At 36.4% G+C, this 20,559-nt stretch overlaps 1 protein-coding gene and 1 non-coding gene across 8 annotated transcripts in view; one reads left to right on the plus strand and one right to left on the minus strand.

Moving 5' to 3' along the window:
- Positions 1-20,559, minus strand: part of PDE4D (phosphodiesterase 4D) — a 600,878-nt gene that overhangs the window by 495,702 nt on the left and 84,617 nt on the right. For 6 of the 7 annotated variants that reach the window (XM_062017695.1, XM_062017703.1, XM_062017706.1 and 3 more), the window contains exons 1-2: positions 14,824-14,901; positions 12,717-12,832 (exon numbers count right to left, since the gene is read on the minus strand). In XM_062017695.1, coding sequence (XP_061873679.1) covers positions 12,717-12,758 — 42 coding nt within the window. In that variant the 5' untranslated portion in view covers positions 12,759-12,832; positions 14,824-14,901. Of the gene's footprint in view, positions 1-12,716; positions 12,833-14,823; positions 14,902-20,559 lie in introns of those variants that run through there. The other variant, XM_062017696.1, reaches the window with a different exon arrangement.
- Positions 19,691-19,761, plus strand: TRNAG-GCC (transfer RNA glycine (anticodon GCC)). Its single transcript has one exon. It is a non-coding gene; the product is annotated as a tRNA-Gly (tRNA).

The following is a 20,559-nucleotide window of genomic DNA, read 5'->3' on the forward strand; positions in this document are numbered from 1 at the left end:
TTACTGCACTATTATTTTTTTTCCTTAGTGATACTCTGATGGATGAATTGTAAGAGATTCATTCTTTCAGTTTATGCATCACAGCTAGTTTTCAATGCTCTTAGAGACAAAATAATGCTCTCTCTCCCACACTTACTACTTTTCCTGTGGCTTGTCTATTGTATTTCTGTTCATAGATTCAACCTTAGAATAATACAATGAACTTTTTTCAAAACTGGTTTGCATTTACCATTTAGAAGGCTTATTCATGGAGAAACACACCAGAGGAGAGGTTAAAGTTAAAACAGAGCCACAGACAGAAACTGGAACAGTAGAGGGAATTGTTATGCAGTGAGAAACAGAATAAGAACATATGGTTAACTAAAGAAAAAAATGAAGAGCCCTAGTACATGTGAACATTGTGGGGAGGGAGGGGAAAGCATGATCAGGGAAGAGATATCAAACAAATTTATTTTCATATTTGCAGCCTATTTCATCTTCACTGTCCCACTGACTGATAAAATCTATTAGACAGCAACTGAGCAAATGACATTTTGGTCAGTAGCAGATATTTAATTTTAATTAGATTTTCTGGGCGAAAAAAAAAACCCTCAGTTTCTCATACAGTTTTCTACAAATATAAAAACTCTATAGCTGAAGAAAACAGCTGAAGATTTAAGACATACTCAAATGCAGTTAGTTTCTTGTCATTGAAACTATCAAAACACAGCTATTTGCTTTCACGGGGAATTATTCCAAGTCACACTGAGCTCACAGTGCCACACACTTGAGACTGATCAGCTTGCTATGGCAATATAGAAAGTTTGAAGATTCCAGTCTCTACCTCTGCTGCCACTAACTCATCCAAGACCATGGCATTGTGAGGCATATAATGCAACAAAATAGAAATGAAAGAAATAATAGAGAACATTGCCACCAGAAATTAAAAAAAGGCAGGAAATTCACATCTCCAAAACATCTTTTGCAAAGACTGTAGGTAACTGTTGAGAATTCCCATGTTATCAGCTATTGAAAAGGTGCAGGACAACAGTGATTAACTAAACTTGATACACTAAGTAATTGAAATAAATTACAGAAAAATAATTGTTTTAATTTCTGTTCATCCACAGAGGAATCTCAAAGTGCTGACTTGTAGTTGAGTAGATCACATCTGTTGTCTGTTATTTTAACTACTTTAATTAAATCCTTGTACCAAAGTGCAAATGAAAAATAAGAAGCAATCATGAAACTAGCAGATGCTTGTAAAATAGCAACAGTTCTGATCAGACTTCTGATTCACTGCCAGATTAAGGAAATAGAAATGGTTAGCTGGGACTGCATTACTACATAAGATATTGCACAACCAGTGAAACCAGAGGACTGTTTGGAAAATATGAAGAAGAAAGTATTTATAAACATGTTCAAAAGTTGCCAAAGTGTTCCAATTATTTTTTATGTGCTTCTATTACCTAGCATGCTAGATAATATTCCTTTTTTTAAAAAATCTTGCAATCTAGATATTAGCAGAGTAACTTCTGATTTTCTGAAGACAAAACAGAGAAAGGAAATTCAAGACAGTTACTTTCACACAATTTTATGACCTCAGATTTTTCAGTCTGAAGGAATCCCTGTAAGGGTCACAAATGGACAACAGGTATCATTGTTATCTTTCCTTTATGCTGGTTTATTTTTCCTTAAAAGCGGGGAAAACATTATGTTGTTTATAGGCATAAAGGAGAGGAAAAAAAAATAGGATTAATAAAAGTATATATCAGATAGCACTTTTATGCTGCTTTCAAAAGTTTATGGCAAATAGTAGTACCTCTCCTTAGAGAGGACCCTGTTAATCCTCATCACAGTGTGTATCCATTTGATATAACAGTAATTTTCAGCAATGCAACACAGAGTTTAAAGTATTACAAGTATCTTCTTTTGCCCCAAGAAGAATTTAGTTTGAAGAAAAAAATGCAAATATTCAGAGGTGGAAGGAAAGTGTTACAGTACAGACATCTGAAGAAAGCTGCAGCTATCTCCAGTCTCCAAGGTTTGAGTGGTATTTGATGGTTTAAACTGCTTCTATAACCAAGTGGAGTGAACTGCTAGATAACACGTACAGTGAGATGCCAGAAAAGCCTTCAAAGAAACTCGGAGAGAAGTCCAGGTACAGACAGTATGTAATGGTTACCTTCACATGCCCTCACTCAGGTCTTATTAGAAAAACAGACATTCTCTAGAACACAGCATTACTCATTATTATTCACTACAAAACTTTATTATCCGCTGACTGGAGGAAAAGGATCTGGGGATGTTCATCAACAGCCAGCTGAACATGAGCCAGCAGTATGCCCAGGTGGGAGAGAGGGTCAATGACATCTTGGCTTATGTCAGAAGGAGTGTGGCCAGCAGGAGTAGGGGAGTGATTGTCCCCCTGTACTTCATACTGATGAGGCTGCATCTTGAATAATGTGTCCAGTTTTGGGCCCCTCACTACAAGAAGTACATTGAGGAGAACAAGTTTTACAAGGAGCAGCTGAAGGAATTGGAATTATTTAGTCTGGTGAAAAGGAGACTAACAGGAGATCTTATCACTCTATAACTACCTGAAAGAAGGTTGTAGCAAAGTGGGAGTTGTGATAGGAAAAGAGGAAATGGCCTCATGTTGCACTAGGGGAGTTTTAGATTGAATATTAGCAAAAAAAAATCACCTAAGGCTATCAAGAATTGGACCAGGCTACCCATGGAAGTGATTGAGTAACCTAGAGGTATTTTGAAGGTATGGTATATGATATGGAGCTTAAGGACATGGTTTAGTGGTGGCTGTGACAGTGCCAGGTTAATGGTTGGACTGAATGATCTAAATGATCTTTTCCAACACAAAAAATTCTATGATTTATTCTATGTTTTATCTCAACTAATTTTCTAGTTTCTCATTTTTCTTTCTTAAAACCCCTTCCAGGAACAGAGGAGATGGTCATTTGTAGAGATGAACAAAGAAAATCTATTTGCTCTATCAAGAGAGGACTCATATTAAGAGTATTTTAACAGAGACGATTGCTTTATTTGAAAACTGCATTGCAAAACCCTCAAGACTTGCACTTTTGCCATCTAGCTTGTGCTGTTGAGGTGGTTTCCTATCAAGATGCTAGCAGTGGAAAATTGTTTCTAGACGGAAATTTTTAAAAGTGTCAAGAAAACTTCTATCATTTTATTTCCTGAAACAAAACTACTAAAGAAGACAGCAGAAGTAGATGCTTTTTATTAATTTTTTTTCCTCACTATCCCTGTATAGATTCTTCCCTTTCCACCCTAGTTCATTTGCTCTTACATTGCCATTCAGAGACTATTGTTACTAAGCACTATCTAGGTTCCAGCATGTGTCATATCATGTAAATATAGATCCCTGCTGGGAAATCAATGATATATAATGTTCTGCCCCAGAAAGAGACAGAAGTTAGTTGCTAAGTGACATTATTTATACAACACATGTGGTGAAAAAATGTAGACAAGGGTGTGATAGCTTTTGTCTAAGTTTTGAACTTCATATGTAGAAAATACAGTAATTTATTTACCTAACAGAGTGATTGAGTAGTATTTTCCATAGTTTACTTATGTTTTGAAGTCAGCTTTCTCAGCCACAATAATTAAAAACATATTACAAGAAACACAGTAGATATGCTGAAAAAATTATCCCCCATCTTATACAAAATTTCAGGTTTTTCCCAATCCCTTAGCAAAAAATACTGAATATCTCAGTTCATTTTTTAAAATCATATTGCAATAAATTGTTGTTTGTCTTTATATATGAGCATGCAAATTACCTAAACACCACTTGGATGTTGCTGCAATGGTTTTTCATACAAGCTCTATTTTATTTTTACTTTTGTTTTCATTATTACATTTTACAGTAAAAAGTTCCTGATTAGGATAATGTTATAAGATGTGGTAAGATGGCTAACAGAAATGGACTATCTTACAACTTGCAATGGATTAGTTATTTTGGACACTACATAATAGTTTTCATTACCTTTCCAGACCTTACGTAGGAAAAATGGTCTTACATCCTATGAGACCCAAATGATGTTCTAAACCAGCAGGAAGGACCATGAAATAACTATAAGTGAGTCTTAAAAGCATAGGTGTAAGCCAAGAGCCAGGAATCTGGAGCGAATACAAAGCTCAAAAGCTAAATGAAAGAAACCCTGATATTCAGAAGAGTCACATATCATAGTGAAAGTCCATCAAATTTAAAGACTTCTAGTACTTTCTATCCTGAAAAAGAAAAAGTTAAATCATTAGTAATTGTCTATGGGAGCTCCAAGTAATTTTGCATATCTAAATGTGAAAATTAAAAATAACAGAAGTGGAGTATAGGAACTGCATTTTGTTCTCTCTAAGCATTCTCTATGCAAGGACATGGAATAAACGCCTCATAGGGTCTCACTTGGTCTTTCAAGATGAGTCTTTTCAAGATCTACCTCCAAAACATCTGCTGCAACCAACCCAAAAGTTTAACCAAAAATCTTGGAAACAGGTTTGTTTCCTAGGCCCACTTTAAAAATAAAAACATTTACATTAACTTAATTCCAGTGCTGAAGGAAAGTATCAGCACTTTATGGGGTCTCTTGCTGCGCAGGCTTGGCTGGACATAAAGATGCTTGTTTCTCTTTGTTAACTGTTCTCAAATTGTATTGAAAATCTGTCAGAAGACATGTTTTTTGAAACCTAGTGAAGATTCTTTTTCACTTGTACCAAAAATGAGACAATTGTAATGTGAAGTGATTTATACCCAGCAAATTAATATGAATTCAATATAGATAAGCCAAAAATATTCCAGAAATCAGTTTGCAAAACATAATCATTAGAGGAATTTAGTGAAAAGCAGAACTTCCACGGACCTTGGACATTTTCTTCCTTTCTTGTAGATGGATTTTTTTCTAAATCATATCTAAGTTAAAAAAGAAAGAAAGAGAGAGAGAGGGAAGGAGAGAAAAGAAATAGACAAAACAGATTTTCTGAGATACTGCATTGCTGAAGGAAATAGGCAAGAACCTGAAGATATTGCCATCGCTTTCATGGATATTACTGTTTCCTAGCCTCTATCGACCAGAAGCATGTGCCCAGTAGGAGGAAACTGAGTAACTTTTCATCTAAGGTGCTATGTAAGGTAACCAAACTCGGGTTTCTCTAAATGTATTGCACTAAGTGAGAGAAGCCTTGTACTTTGTAGGAAAGCAAGTTTTTCTTTAGATGTTTTCAGGACTATATTTGAATTTTTTCTTGGTGGAACTACATATTCATTTAAGGAAAGCTGCTCATTGCTATTTCCCTAAAGGCTTCCTGATGTACATTCATAGCACATGCTTTCTGCATTTCTAGGCTGTGTATTTATATGTGCAGGGAAGCATATATACACAAGTAGAAGATGAGATACATTGCATGTTTCAGAAGGAAAAAAAGTATATAGCATATAGGAAAAAACCCCTCATTTTGCACATAAAATCAGCTGTTTCTGAAGACACTAATAAAGGAACAAAATATAAATTGTAAAACTCCAGTAACAAGAGTGCAACCTAAGAGTTCAGGGACAATCTCCTGAAATTTACTGCTCCCATCAACCTTCTCCAACTTTAATAGTACTCGACTCTGACTCACATTCCATTTCAAATTCTTCATGTCTTTGTTGCTGTCAGTGGCCAAAATAATACTTGCCGAGTAATTATCTGTGTTTTTCCACAACAACTTGCATGAAATCATTTCAGTTTTCCACAAAAAATCTCTAGCAACTTAATCTGCCACTGACTATGGAATTCTACAAACATCCTCCATGTAACTGCTGCTTACCACTCTTTAGTAATCTTAACATTTACACCTATTGTACTTCTAAATGCTTGACATTTCTATGTTTCTATTAAAATGATTTAATATTTATATTGCAAGTATGCCAAGAACCTTGTTATGCTGGAGAACTGGTTGTTCTAGCCATTACAGGCACTCTGACAGATGCAGAGATTGACCACAACAACCTATAATTTAAAATGACAGGTGAAAGATAAGCAGGAACGGAATGTACTTTAGGAAAGGAATTATAGAATATTCTATTTCCCTCCATATATAGTGTGCTCATTCTCCTTACATGCCACTCACTCTAACTGCATCAGCCAGCTTTCTCCTAGTCACCATTGCAAAACTTGGTCTGAAAGTAGGTTATTGTAAGATGTAATGATTGCAAACTGAAGAGCCTGAAAGACCATCTTCGCATTTAAAGAAGTGAGATCAGTGTGGAGTAACTCAACACTGGATTAAAAATACATAGTAATAAATATTGGGGAAGAAAAATAGGGAGAGATTAAGTTGTTTGAATCTCTAATACTACTATGACTTAGTTATATTATGCGTCACCTTCATGCTTATACTTCTTTATTGACCATCAGCCTTCTTCAGTGTGAAGTGTGATATATAAAGCCTCAATCTTTACAGTCTTTTTTCTAAATTTATCTGCTCCAGGCCCTCAGTCATTTCAGTCATCTATCCACTGTTTCCTTTCCTGTTTAATCTGTATTTCATTTAAGTTTACTTTTTGAGGAAAGTACATTCTCTTGGCACCACAGAGTGGTATCTTCAGGTTAATTTAATTTTCACAATTGTAGCAAGTGATTACAAATGTGACAGCAGTTTCTCTCAAGCAGCAAAAACAGCAGGGCTTGCACTGGTTTTGGAGAACAAGAACTGGTTTGAGACAACTAGTAACTTGAAGCAGGTGTATTTCTGATATAAATGGCTGAGACTTCCCAGATCTTTCCCATGAAACATGACCTGGTCCATTGTGCCTTTTGAAGGCAGTCTGAATTCCAGCACTAGCTGAAACCATTCAGAAGTATGAAACTGTTCTGTATTTCTAGAAAGATAGAGCCTCACATGTAAGCAGTCATCCTTGGAGACAGGAAGAACTGGGATAGAAGATGCCAGTGACACAAATGTGTAAGAATTCTAAAAGAGTAAATACTCAGCTACACTTCAAGAGTTTGCTAGTGAAGCTGAGCTGTAAACTCTGCCAGATCCACTTGAATTATCAAGATGATTTTTCTGTCAACATAACTTAAATAAATGTTATCAGTCCACATTTTTTTTTAATCTGCATAATTGTGGATGATATTCAAGTTACAGATTAGGCTTGTTATGTCCATTAAAACAGAGATAAGGGTATTTTCATACTCCATAATAGTGAGCACTGACCAAATCTGAGATAAGAATGTTAAGACTTGCTTCAGAAATGCTGGAACTTAGTGAAGAAGTTAGACGAGTCACCAAAAAAAAAAAAAAAGATAAAATGATGGCAAAAGTATGTGCATTAATGTCAGAAATATTAGAGGCAGAAGGAAGGGAAGCATGGAGAACAGATTTTGAGATCTGATCAAAATAAGATGGTTGGAAATATTAGTCAGAACATCCATGAAAGACTGGAAAGGGTGGAAGACAGAAAGGAAGAAATATAGAATGAGTGGGAGGGAAGAAACCCATTTACAATTGCTTTATCAGGAATACACTATTATCTTCCTGCTAGACAACCTTTTCTGTCTCCCCAAAAGATATTCACAGAATTAAAAAGGGATTGTCAAAAATACACACGTGAATACAGTAAATTAATCCAAAACAATTTAATCAATAGTAATTTACTATTGCATAAATTAATTTATAAGGTCAAATCTGGCAATTATTTCTCAGATTGGATTCTCATCCTGGACATAAATTACTAACTCCTGTAGAAGGAATGTTAGAAAACATGTAGAAAGGGTTAAAGTTGCTCCAGGCATTTTGCTTTCTCCTCGGGCATTTCCTGTTCACGAGCTGCTCCTTTGCTTAAGGGAACTTGTTTCTTAAAATGTCTGTTCTGCCAGGCAACCACAGTAACTGACATTAAGAGGAAAATATCATCACTGAATGGGCTTCAATTTGCCCTTTAGCAATGTCCTACCTTTGCCTTTTATATCCCTTGTTTCTTTGTAAAGGCTGTATTACAGATGGAGAAGTGGAAGAAGGGAAAGAATACATAATGTAATTGCTTCCCATTAATAAAGAATGGTTGGTCCGAGCAATCTCCCTCTAAGTATCCTTCTATCAGATAACAAATGGACCTAACCATTGGCAATGAGAGAAAAATCAATTTATTTGGAAGCAATGCAAATTTATTATGAAAAATGCTTCAGGAACACTACAAGCTTCTCACATTTCTGTTGAGAAATTGGTTACTTAGAACTATTGACCTAAAGCAAGGATTGCTGTCTGACAGAACTGTGCTGTGACAGAAAAGGGCCTGGAGCTGAACTTATTTGCAGTTCCTTCACACTCTGTGTAGAACTATATTAGTCTACTCTTTGATGCAGAGTATCTTATCCTATTTCAGAAGAGCTGGTGAGCAGAGGAGTGTACAGGATTTGGCTGGGATAGATAGGATGACATTCCCTCTCCTTGACCATTTGCAGGAGTAGCAGAGGACAAAGAGCCTCTGGCTCTTGTGAGTCTCTGAGTCATAATCTAAGCAGAAATGAGCATAACAATGAAGGAATTCTTTAACTTCCTCTTCACTCCCTCACATCATAAGGAAATGTTATGACAATCTAGCCTTAAGAACTTTGAATGAAAAATCTCAGTAAGTCAGCTTTTCGCAAATATCTCTGCTCTTCCTTTGTGCTTCATCTCTGGGTGTTCAGTGTCCATTTTGTATTCACATGCGTTACATCTCACCTTCACCCTCAACTCTCCCCAGTCTGTACCTCATGCAACTTCTGCTTGCAGCTAATCTGCCAGAAGCCTTGCTACAATCTCTGAGCATTCCCTTTCAATAGAATGATCCCACTAGCACTCACAACTTTGCTCTTAAAAGTTTGATCATAGAATGAGACAGCCATTTTGTCTGCTACTACACATCTGTAGATTATCCAGAAGTTACACTTCTTGAAAATACACCTTTTGTATGTAATATTTTTATGAACTCAAAACAGCTTCACATGTCCAGGCTTATACAGATAATTCTTAAGTTTAAAGGCTGAACAAATAATATAGAAGCTCTATATTTTTTTTTCTGCTCCCCACTCCTTTTTTTTTGGTTGTTGAAGCTGTTGAAATTCCACAGTTTAAGCAGGCCCACTTGCTAAACATATCATCTTCGTTGGTTCATTTTCTTGCAATATAGATAGTTTCTGATTTCACAAGAGTTGACTCACTTCTGACACAATGTTCCAAGATGAACACCCACACAGTGTTAACATTCAGACCTTATTCTTTTCCCCACATACACTGCACTATCGCCACCTGAAAGCAGAATTTTACTTCCTTTAGCTGACCAAATACACCTCTGGTATACTGCCATAGAAATCTAGTATAATACTCTATTGAAAAGTTATTTACTACTGATAGAGTATTAATCATCAGTACAGCTGTGATATCAAGCTGAAGATAGGCTTAAGATTTGATTGTAAAAGTAAAATTCATAATGGTTTCATCATGATTCTGCAAAAACAAATGAAGTTTGTAAAGCTATGTGTAGAAATACATTGACTCATTCATCCAGTTGTGAGAATATGAAGATTTTCTAAAATGCAAATAATAAAGTTCAGTGGCTTATTATAAAAATAGTCCAAAATTTATTTTTCCATTGCTGATCAGTACTAACTACAAGACCCACCTTATACTAGTAGTAACTTGAGGATGGGGGGGCAACACCAAATTAGAGGGAGGAATGGACAGAGGGATGGAGAGAAAGGACAATACTTGGATGGTAAATGATAACATTAAATGAAATTAAAAAATATTTTAAACAGTTCAGGACACTAGAAAAAAACAGACATTTTGGAAAAGACGGAATTTATGAGGAAACATTTAAAGAATCAAAAAGCTAGGTAAAGAAGCTAAGATGGACTAGACAAATAATATGTATAAACAGAAAGATCGTAAATGTCGACATCCTCACTGAATGTAGTGAGCAAAAGAAAGAGCTGACTACTGTATAAACCCTTATTACAAAGCATAGTCAAATACAGCTCCATGGGCTACGAACAGAAGAATAAATTGCAATACTGTGTAAACCAGCCAGGGAGAGGACAAAGGACGAGCAAAACTTTACATTTTATTCTCTCTGAGGAAATGAAGTACATGAAAAGGAATAAAAATCTATTAGAGGAAGTATGAAAAAAAAGTATTAGCAGCATATTTTCAAAGACAAGAAGATACTGCTAATACTTTTTTTCATACTTCCTCTAATAGATTTTTATTTAGACATTGTATTGTCAAGAAAAACTGCAAATAGGAATAATATCTTTTCTATCTGCAGTTTCTATAATTTTACACTGTTAAATAAGATTTCAGATGGCTCATAATCACTCTACATTTGGTGAAAAAAACCAAAAATGTTCACACATATCTGCAGATTCATCCTATATTAGCTAAATTATGTTTGGTGACATCTGAAACCACTGAACCAAGACTTTGATTGCCGTGCTTTCTAGAAACATAAAACTCTTTGAAAACTATGTGACCATATCCCATGAAATAAAACTAAATGCCATATTCCATTTTTCTTTCTAAGATTTTTCAGTTCACATTTTAAGTTATCCATTAAGAAGCCTTTTGATGAAATGTCTCGTAGACCATGGATGAACTTGACAAAATGAAGATATTTTGAATTCATAAAGTTTAATATATTTATTAAAATTCATTCAGTTCACTTAAATTGAAACAATGATGATCTTTCCTCCACATTTGACCAAAATATATTAGATCAGCTACCATTACAATTTTATGCTCTGTGGTCTTTTATGAACAGCCTTATACTTCATATAATTCATCAACAGGTCAGACAACAGCAACACTGAAGCTATTTTAAGCACTCTGATTACTTGTTTTCAGTTTGCTGAGACATCTCAGGTTGTTTATTTAATTCACATAGTAAATCATGGCATCATGATGAATTTATCATATTTCTATTACTTTACCTCTAAGTTGGTATACACATATGCTGATAATTTGTACAGTAAAATTCCAGGAAAGAAAAAAGTAATCTACAGAGACAATTTTTTTTTTGTTGGTTTTTTTGTTTGTTTGTTTATTTGTTTGTTTGTTTAAGAAATCTTTAAAAAATAAGCCAAAAAGAGCAACTGGTCCCTATAGCCAAGAGCTCATGCAGATTCAGCCTGCTAGATTCAGGAAGCTCAACAGATCACAGAATCATAGAATGGTAGAGGTTGGAAGTGACCTTGAGACATTATCTAGTCCAGCTCCCCTGTCAAAGCAAGTCCATCTAGATCAGATCACACAGAAACGTGTTCAGACAGGCTTTGAAAACCTGTAGAGAAAGAAACTCCACACTTTCCCTCGACAGCCTGTGCCAGGTCTCCCTCATTCTCACAGTAAAATAGTTTTTTCCTTATGTTTAAATGGAAATTTTTATGTTTCAGTTTTTGTCCATTACCCCTAGTCCTATCACTGGACACTACAGAAAAAAGTGATGTCCCAATCTCCTAATATACACTATTTAGATGTTTATAAATATTAATTATATATCTGTACTGCCTTCCCACACCTGAGAGAACAGGGAAGAACTTAGGAAATTCTGGATTAAGTCAGCTAAGCTCATCTTCTTGGTCCAACAACCAGCCCCATTGGATTAGAAAACTGAGGTAGTGAAGGGAAGAGGAAACAGACACATCAAAGCATTAGTGACAACACCACAGAGAGAGCTTTCTCAATGTCATTACAGGGCAAGGTGGAAGATACTCATATGACAGAAAATCTGGATCCAGAGTGATTTGGAGTATTTCTCAAGTGAACTCTGTTTACACATAAGTTGGGAGCCCCACAGAAAAAAAAGGAAATAACTGTATCCTCTGTCCTTGTAGATGCAAGGACATGCATCTACAAGGATCCTTGTAGATCCTTGTCAATACATATTAGAACTTTTCTTTCCTATTACCACTTATCAAAACACTTCAGTAAAGTATCCTTGTCTGTTCGGGGAAGAGGCGTACTCAATAGCTTAAACACAGCAGTAACATATTAGAAAGAAACATTAAATTCATGCTGTGCTTGTAAGGCAGTCATTGGTGTATAACACCATACATTAATGTTGTTCCATGAGCATCTGGAAGACAGAAAAGCCTACAGTAGCATACAAATCCCTCTGTTTCACTAGTACTCTTGGATACTGGGAGACATACATACACAGGACAGAAAAAAAAATTACAAACACCAGAAAGAACACAAAATTAAGCATAATCTAAATTTCCTCATATATTACTAGCATATTTTCTCATTGGTCTCCTGGCACATTGCAGCCAACTTTTCAACAATGCATTACCAAATCAAATGCAATCCAATATCAAAACCAGTGCGTGGGCATTTGTGACCGAGTACCTTATATGTAATATGTAAGCTTTTATTTCAATGAGAGTTCAAGAAAAAACTTATTTTTAATAACTTTGTGTAAAATAAAATATATTAATTAATTAATTAGAAAAAAGTACTCAAAAACATACTACTATTAAATAACCTTACCTCTGTGCAAGTCACTCATACATATTTACTTAAGCTACAGATATAAGAATAGGATACAACTAACAAAAATTTTGTCACAGTTGCTATCCTACTCAGAAAGTGGTATTTGAAAGGCTAACATGACACATAATTAGTATGGAAGAATATTGATAATAAAAATACAAGCAAGAAAAAGTAAACTTTCTACTCACACTTTTGCTCCTCTTGTGTTGACTATAGATATTCTTGTTCATGGTGAGTCAGAAGTGTTCTGCACGTTTCAAAGGAAAGGTTTTATCCCTTGACAATCCAAATATCAGTTGTTATACTGAAAGGAAATTCATTTTACTCATTAGCATCTAAGTCTTTGCAAGTTGTACAACATTCAGGCATTAGGCACTGCTTAAATGTATAAAAGTTGCAAACATTCCAGTAGAGCAGATGCTTCACCTACTCTTGAATCATTCAACAGATACATTTAACCTGAACTGTACAACCAAATGTATCCATAAACAGGGCATCTTTTCCAGTCCATGGCAAATATGTATCAACCCACACAATTTCAAAAGCAATTACAGAACACTTACAGAATTCTGAGGCAGGGCTTTTTACCACAGTTCTTTAACTAAATATCATTGTTTATAATGATGGAATAAGTCTTATTGGATATTTTTAGCCAGTTTCTCAATTTGAGGGGATTTGTTAACTTACACACCATTCAGACCAGTAGACACGCTAAAATTTAGAGGAAGAAAAGCAGCTAGAGTAATTTTCAAATCCAGGTGCCAAAGGATACTTAAACCCAGCAGTTGAGTATTTTCATATAGTTGTCAGAGTTTGAGAAATTCATCTTTGTATTACAACAATAACTAAGCAAAAGCATTAGCAACTGATGATGGCATGGCAGCTTTGAAAAGTACCATTCTTCAGCCTCTGAGTAAGCACATAGCAGTAATCATGGAAGAGTAGAGTTAAATGGAAATTCATATGCTACAGGATCGGGCAGCTGAAAGATTTATGTTCTCATTTGGACCAGGTACATCTCTGCACATATTCTTTCCTTAGCTCTGTCAGTCAAAGATGAGATGAAGAGCAATCTCTGACCAAGAGAGATGTAAAATCATCCAGTACAGAATTAATGACACCAGCAAAACTACAGTTATGGTCTATTTCCCTCATGGAGAGACACATCACTGGTGCAACTCATATTAATTCAAGAAATATTTTCCTAGCTTAGGTATCATCCACATGAGCATGGCTTTGCTAACATAACATATTGGTTTAAAATCACTAAGTTTTTCACAATCTTTTAAGTCCACCTCTGCCAAAACAGAAAATTAACTATTAAATGTCAGTATGATATTGAGAGCCAAATATATTTGACAGATATGATTCTATGTTTCTATGATATATACATGCACAGGTGCAGTTTCCTGCCCCCACAGGAGAATATGACATAACTTAAATCTTCTTTTCCTTTCTAACAAACCCACTCATCTCAGTGCACAAGCAAGTCTTCAGTACACTACTTGATTTTTTGGTTTGTTTCTAAAACTCTGTCTTCCCTCAGATAAATAATAAATATGTGTTGATTATTTATCTCTTCAATTATTTATAGGCAGCATCCAGTAACACAGAAGCAAAGCCAACTGTTGAGCAAAAAAGCTAATTTTTTTCATATTTAGATATCATATATAAAAATATTGTTGTTGGCAGTTTTACAACACTCAAATAGAAGTTCTAATTTGCAATTAGAGTTGCAGAGGCTACACGTCCTTATGATTCTGCTAGATGCCTTTCAGGGTAGCCAAATTAGTCTCTGTCCTAGTATGATGAAGTTATAGTTGTTTTCTCCCTATTGATTGGCTTCACCAACCATTCAGTAGTTATTTACAAAGGGGAAATAAATTGTCGTGTCATACCATTGCCCAGAGCCTGTGCTCATGAGTTGAGCCTAGTCTGACAGTTCTTGATGGTAGTGCTGTCCAACCTGCACATTGTAATAGACAATATGGGTCAGACGTTGTGGACTACATTTATATCAGTGGCCACATAAACAAGTCCATTGGAATTGCAAGATGAATCAGTCATCAGAAACTTCAGAGACCGGGAGAGACTGGTGGAAGAGGAAACTGATTTGCATACTGGAGTTCATTAACTCAGAGGCTGATGGTTTCAAATGGTGTCATCCTTCCTGGAATGACAGTCTGACCAGAATGCCAGATATTTATGAGGTGTCTACCTTTACAAATCTCAGCAGCAATATCATCAGCCTGTGCTCAATGGAGGCAGAGACTAAGGATGGGGAGGAATCCTTACCCTCAGGAGCTGTGGCTCTATTTCCTCCATTGCCATCAACATCTATTCTGGCTACCAGAGGAGATTTGCCATCTAAGGGTATACTGGTTGTGAAGGTCCTGGAGAGAAATCCATCACGGCTATGCTGTGGGAATTGGATAGGAAAAATTTTGAGACTGATTGAATATTTACAGAGGGGAAGAGAAAGATCTTATCCCAGGGCTCCCTGGAATCCACTGAAAGAAGTAAAAGCAATATGTGTATTGTTTTTGCATATGGGTGATAAAGTCTGTATGTGAGAAACCTAAGAATCACATCAGTACACATGGGAACACATAGGAGGTGAGTATTGGAGGCTGCACTGAAAAACACCCACAAGATCTTGATCAGTCTCTGGAATATTGTTATAGACTTTCCTTAACAGAATTTGAATTATTAGAAAACTGTTTTCTTATCAATTATTTGTATACTACTGCTACGCAGTATCTAACATATTTTAATAAATAGGTATATATTAAACCATATCTATCGAAGCTTTATGGAAAAAAAATATAATTTTCAGTGACAATTGTTTTACATTCATTTACATTACATTTGTAATCTCTACATAGAAATCAATATCTTCACATTACTTTTTCTGCTTAAAATAGCTACAAGATGAAATAGACAGAAAAGTAAATAAATCGTTGTTCAGTCCACTCCAGTAATGCTCAAAATATACATGAGATAAACATAATTAGTTAATTAAACCAGTTAATGTATCTAGACAAAATTCACAGGATTCACATAACATATCTGTGTCTATGTATGAAACCAAGGTACAAGCTTATGACTTTAGCTCAGGAAAGCCGCAGTAGCACATTAAACAGAGGGAAATACTTTCTTTTACATATGAAGAGACTTTCTGTTTTAAACACTTTCAGTCATGTTTGCACACACATTCATAATGTGCAAGATTCTACCACAGCCAGAAAGCAGGATAGCAAAGGTTTTTAAAACATAGAATACAAGAGGAAAACAAAGGCTGATCATTTCCTAGAATGACATTTGAAGAGATTACTTCTTTCGCAATGGATGTTTGATCAAAGAGACCCAAGAACATTCCTTACTCACTATTTTAATGTAGATGCAGAATATAGAATTATCACAATATCACAAGAAGATACTTCATCAAACTATCTCAGAGGTGCTTCCAGCAGCCAGACTGGTGTAGTTTATAATAACAGGGGCATGAGTCACAAAGACAGATGCCCTACTTTCAGACCATTAAACCTTCCCAAGTTTTCATTCACAGCACTATGAATTTTCCTCTTGTCAAACATAACAAATATAACCAAAATAGTCCAAAACCAGATGGTATTCATAGTGGACTTCAAGTAGAACTGTACTTTATTTTATCCCCTTAGTCATTAAGCCTTAGTAACTCCTATTCACACAGAAACTGTCAAACACAACAAAGAAAGACAAAAAAAAAAAAAAAAAAAAAAAGCCAGTGACTTCAATTTGAAGACTTTCCTGATACTGCTTTTAAGCAATAGAGGAAAAATTAAAATGTAAGTGCTTCTGAGTTGATAGCTCAAATTCAAACTTTTATTTTTCTGAACAGAAGAATAAGAGACAACAAAATAACTGAAAGCAGCTTCCCATTTGTGTTCTGTTTCTAACTGCACATTTTCACTACTCTTTCAATATATTTGAATGGAGTGCAGGTCTGCTGGGTAAAACAGCATATTGACACTATCATTCACTCAAGGGAATTATAAGTTTAGGAAAAAAAATCAAAACCAAGAAACCAGAACACTATTCAATGAAAAAAACCAAAACCAACAGAAACTTTGTCCAGATTGCTTGAGCAGAGTCCAAGGTGAAGATTTTAAAAATAAGAAAGAAGTTCTTGTAATATATACAATATTATTATTGTGTGTTTGTTTGTATTTCTGTATGTATATCATTTCAAAGAAGCATGTTTTCTTTAGGAAGAGTTATAGAATATTTCAGAATAATCCTTGCTGCAAAATTGATGGACTTCCACTCTTTTTGCTTGCCAGATAGGCTTGCATTACTTTCATTTTCTTTATTTTTCAAAAACAGACACTAAAATGTGTACAGGCATACATTTAACTAGCCATGAAGTGCTTATATTTTGCTCTAATATTTATGACTTGGTTTTGAACAATTTGGAGTGTGTAATGCTTGTGTACATCTGCACTATACCAGGCATTTAACAAACAGGATCTAAGGTGAAGACATTGTCCTCCTTGAGGAGCTAGCACTTTGCATGCCTATACATTGTGTTTGCTCACTCTTACTTAAATAGTTTAAGCATTTTTACCTTAAGTATTTATCTAAAACCTGAACAAAGAGGTTTCAATATATGAATTCAGAATTAAGTGATTTTGGGGAGCAGACTGCTGGCAGCTAGCAACATTTTGGTACTAATTATTATTTTACTAAACCTGATGCTAAAGGCATCTGTATCTCCATCAGAGACATGTTTTATAAAATATAGCTCTAGGTTTAAGTTTTTTCTCCATTCTGATTGACAACAATACAAATGTTACACTTTCCCATTTGGAAACATTAATAATCTAGAAAGATTTGAAACAGTGATTTAGGTTGCCAATCACTGCCTAAAATCTTTCTATAAAAGATGTAACAAGGACTTAAGATATGGCTTACTCCCTGTTGTCACCCAACATCCATATGCATGAGTGAGATGAAGAACTCATTTCTGACATATCTCTATTCCTGAGAAGTTCTGGGCTGATAAGGTAGTCAAAATTATTTCAATTAAAAAGATGAGAAACTTAAAAATGAAGCACATCATCATACGGAATCAGAGATATCTTGAATGATCTGCCTGTCTCTCTGTCTCTCTGATCTGCCTTAAGAAATCTGGCACTGCTCTGAAAAAGTGTGTTGTTTACAGATTTCAGTCTCAGAGACAAGCAAAACACAGTCTCTTTACAGCACTAAGGATAAAAATCAAAAAGGCCTGTGCTTCTCTCTGCAGTGTATGACTCACTCGGTGGCCAGGATGAATTCTGGAACACTTTAATGTTGGCTTGTTTAATTTCAGTTGGAGTTGCTATTTAGGGACATTGCTCTTCCCCCTCACAAGAGCATACAGAAGAAAAAAAGCTGAAACAAAAGAGAAAATACACTCCAATGAATCTGTTAAGCCACACTGATGACATTTTCAAAAGCAACAGGCTGTGGAAGACGTAGACAACTGGAACAGATGTGCAAGAAAGGCAAACACATGATGAGGAAACAGGTCCTGAAATAAGAATGCATTTAGATCCATCTTCTGCCAGAATACATGCTCCATTTTTATTCGTCCTTCCTATACTAAGCAAGACAATGAATTTCTGTATTCGTAACTGAGTAGGAAAAAACACCTTGTACAGATAGGCTATGAGATAGGATAAATCTATAATTAAGAGAGATCTGTGCAAATAAATACTTGAATATTCAAGGCCAAATGTATACCTAATACCATGCTGGTGGCCATTTCTTTAAAGTATAAACCAAAGGTCTGACAGCTTGCCTAGCTAGACTAGCTTTCACCTCATTTAATTCAACATGACATATTTTCTATATAGTCTGATTCACACTGTGAGCATTTTTCAAAATCATGGACTTTCTCAGAACAGATAGAAAACAATTTAAATAATAAATTACTAGGTAATGTTTAAAGCAAATTAATTGCATCATTCTAAAGAAAGCAGATGTCCAGAAACTAATAAAGGAAAATGAATGGCGCTGCCAAAATCTCAGGTATTTTAATATATTTTTGTATTATATATCTCAGATATTCATATAACTGGAACTTATACAAAACGTCGTAATATCAAACCATGCATATAACAACTATGTAGATAAACATTTACATTGTTATTAAATTCATGTTATTAAATTACATTGTTATTATGTTCAGGAGTGTGAACATTCCACATTGTTCATCCCTTTTTTCTGTAGTAGATAGCAAAAGGACAAGGGGTAATGGGATTAAGCTGAAACAAAAGAATTCCACTTAAATATAAGAAAAAGCATTTTACTATGAGGGTGAGGGAGCAGTGGCACAGGCTGCCCAGAAGGGTTGTGGAGTCTCCTTCCTTGGAGGTCTTCAAGACCTACCTGAACATGTTCCTATGCGACCTCATCTAGGTGAACCTGCTTCTGCAGGGGGGTTGGACTAAATGATCTCTAAAGGTCCCTTCCAACCCTACTATTCTATGATTCTATGGACATCTCTGAAGAGTGCATTAAAAAGCATTTAAACATGCCAAATAGACTGAATTCATTCTTAAGGGTCTCTATGGCATTGCTTTTATGGAATAATAAGCCTGAGAGCCTTCTATGAGTGCATAACTGGTTGACTAGATGAGGGGAGAGCAGTGGATGTTATCTACCTTGAGTTGAGCAAGCCTTTTGACACCGTAACCCTTTACATTCTCATCAAAAAGCTCAGGCAGTGTGGGTTGGATGTGTGGAGAGTGAGGTGGATCAAGAGCTGGCTGAGTGACAGAGCCCAAAGAGTGGTGATGAACAGATCCAAGTCAGGTTGGAAGCCTGTGGCCAGTGAGGTTCCAGAGGGGTCGATTCTGGGGTCAGTCTTCTTCAACATCTTCATCAATGACCAGGATGAGGGGACAGAGTGTACCTCCCCCTCTACTCTGCCCTGGTGAGGCCTCCCCTGGAGTCCTGTGTCCAGTTCTGGGCTCCTCAGCTCAAGAGGGACAGGGAAGTGCTGGAGAGAGTCCAGCGCAGGGCCACCAAGATGATCAGGGGATACGAGGAAAAGCTGGAGGAACTGGGACTGTTCAGCCTGGAGGAGACTGAGGAGGGATCTCATTATTATTTATGAGTATTTGAAATGTATCTGGCATTGGTGGTTCAGTGGTAGAATTCTCGGCTGCCACGCGGGAGGCCTGGGTTTGATTCCCAGCCAATGCAACAGCTGTAGCTTTCCCTGGTCCTTATGGGGGACTTCAACCAGCCTGATATTTGCTGGGATGGCCACACAGCCAAGCACACGCAGTCCAGGAGGTTCCTACAGATTGTTGATGACAGCTTCCTGTTGCAGATGATCAAGATGATGTGCTGCTGGGCCTGGTACTGACGAATAGAGAGGGCCTGGTTGGGGATGTGAAGGTTGGAGGCAACTTCGGCTGCAGCAACCATGAGATGGTAGAGTTCAAGATCCTGTGTGGAAGAGGCAGAACATAAAGCAGGACCATGACCCTGGATTTCAGGTGAGCCGACTTTGGCCTCTTCAAAGATCTACTTGGACGGATCTCATGGGATATGATTCTAGAAGGTAGAAGTGCCAATGAGAGCTGGTCACTCTTCAAGCACCACTTCCTCCAAGCCCAGGATCAGTGTGTCCCAACACACAAAAAAGGAGGAAAAGGATGTTGGAGGCCTCCAGCAAGGATCTCCTGGGACAGCTCAAGCAAAAGCAGCCATCTATGAGAGGTGGAAACAGGGGCTGGCTTCTTGGGAAGAGCATAGGAACATTGCCAGGGCATGCAGGGGTGCAGCTAGGAAGGCTAGAGCCCTTCTAGAATTAAATTTAGCCAGGGAAGTTAAGGACAGCAAGAAGGCATTTTTCAAGTACATCAGCAGCAGAGGATGGTGAGGGGGAATGTTGGCCTACTGCTGAACGCTGAGGGTGCTCTGGTGTCTGAGGATGCAGAGAAGATTGAACTACTGAATGCCGCCTTTGCTTCAGTCTTTACGGCCAAGGCTGAC

This window comes from Colius striatus, chromosome Z (assembly GCF_028858725.1).
Source record: "Colius striatus isolate bColStr4 chromosome Z, bColStr4.1.hap1, whole genome shotgun sequence".
Taxonomy (NCBI): domain Eukaryota; kingdom Metazoa; phylum Chordata; class Aves; order Coliiformes; family Coliidae; genus Colius; species Colius striatus.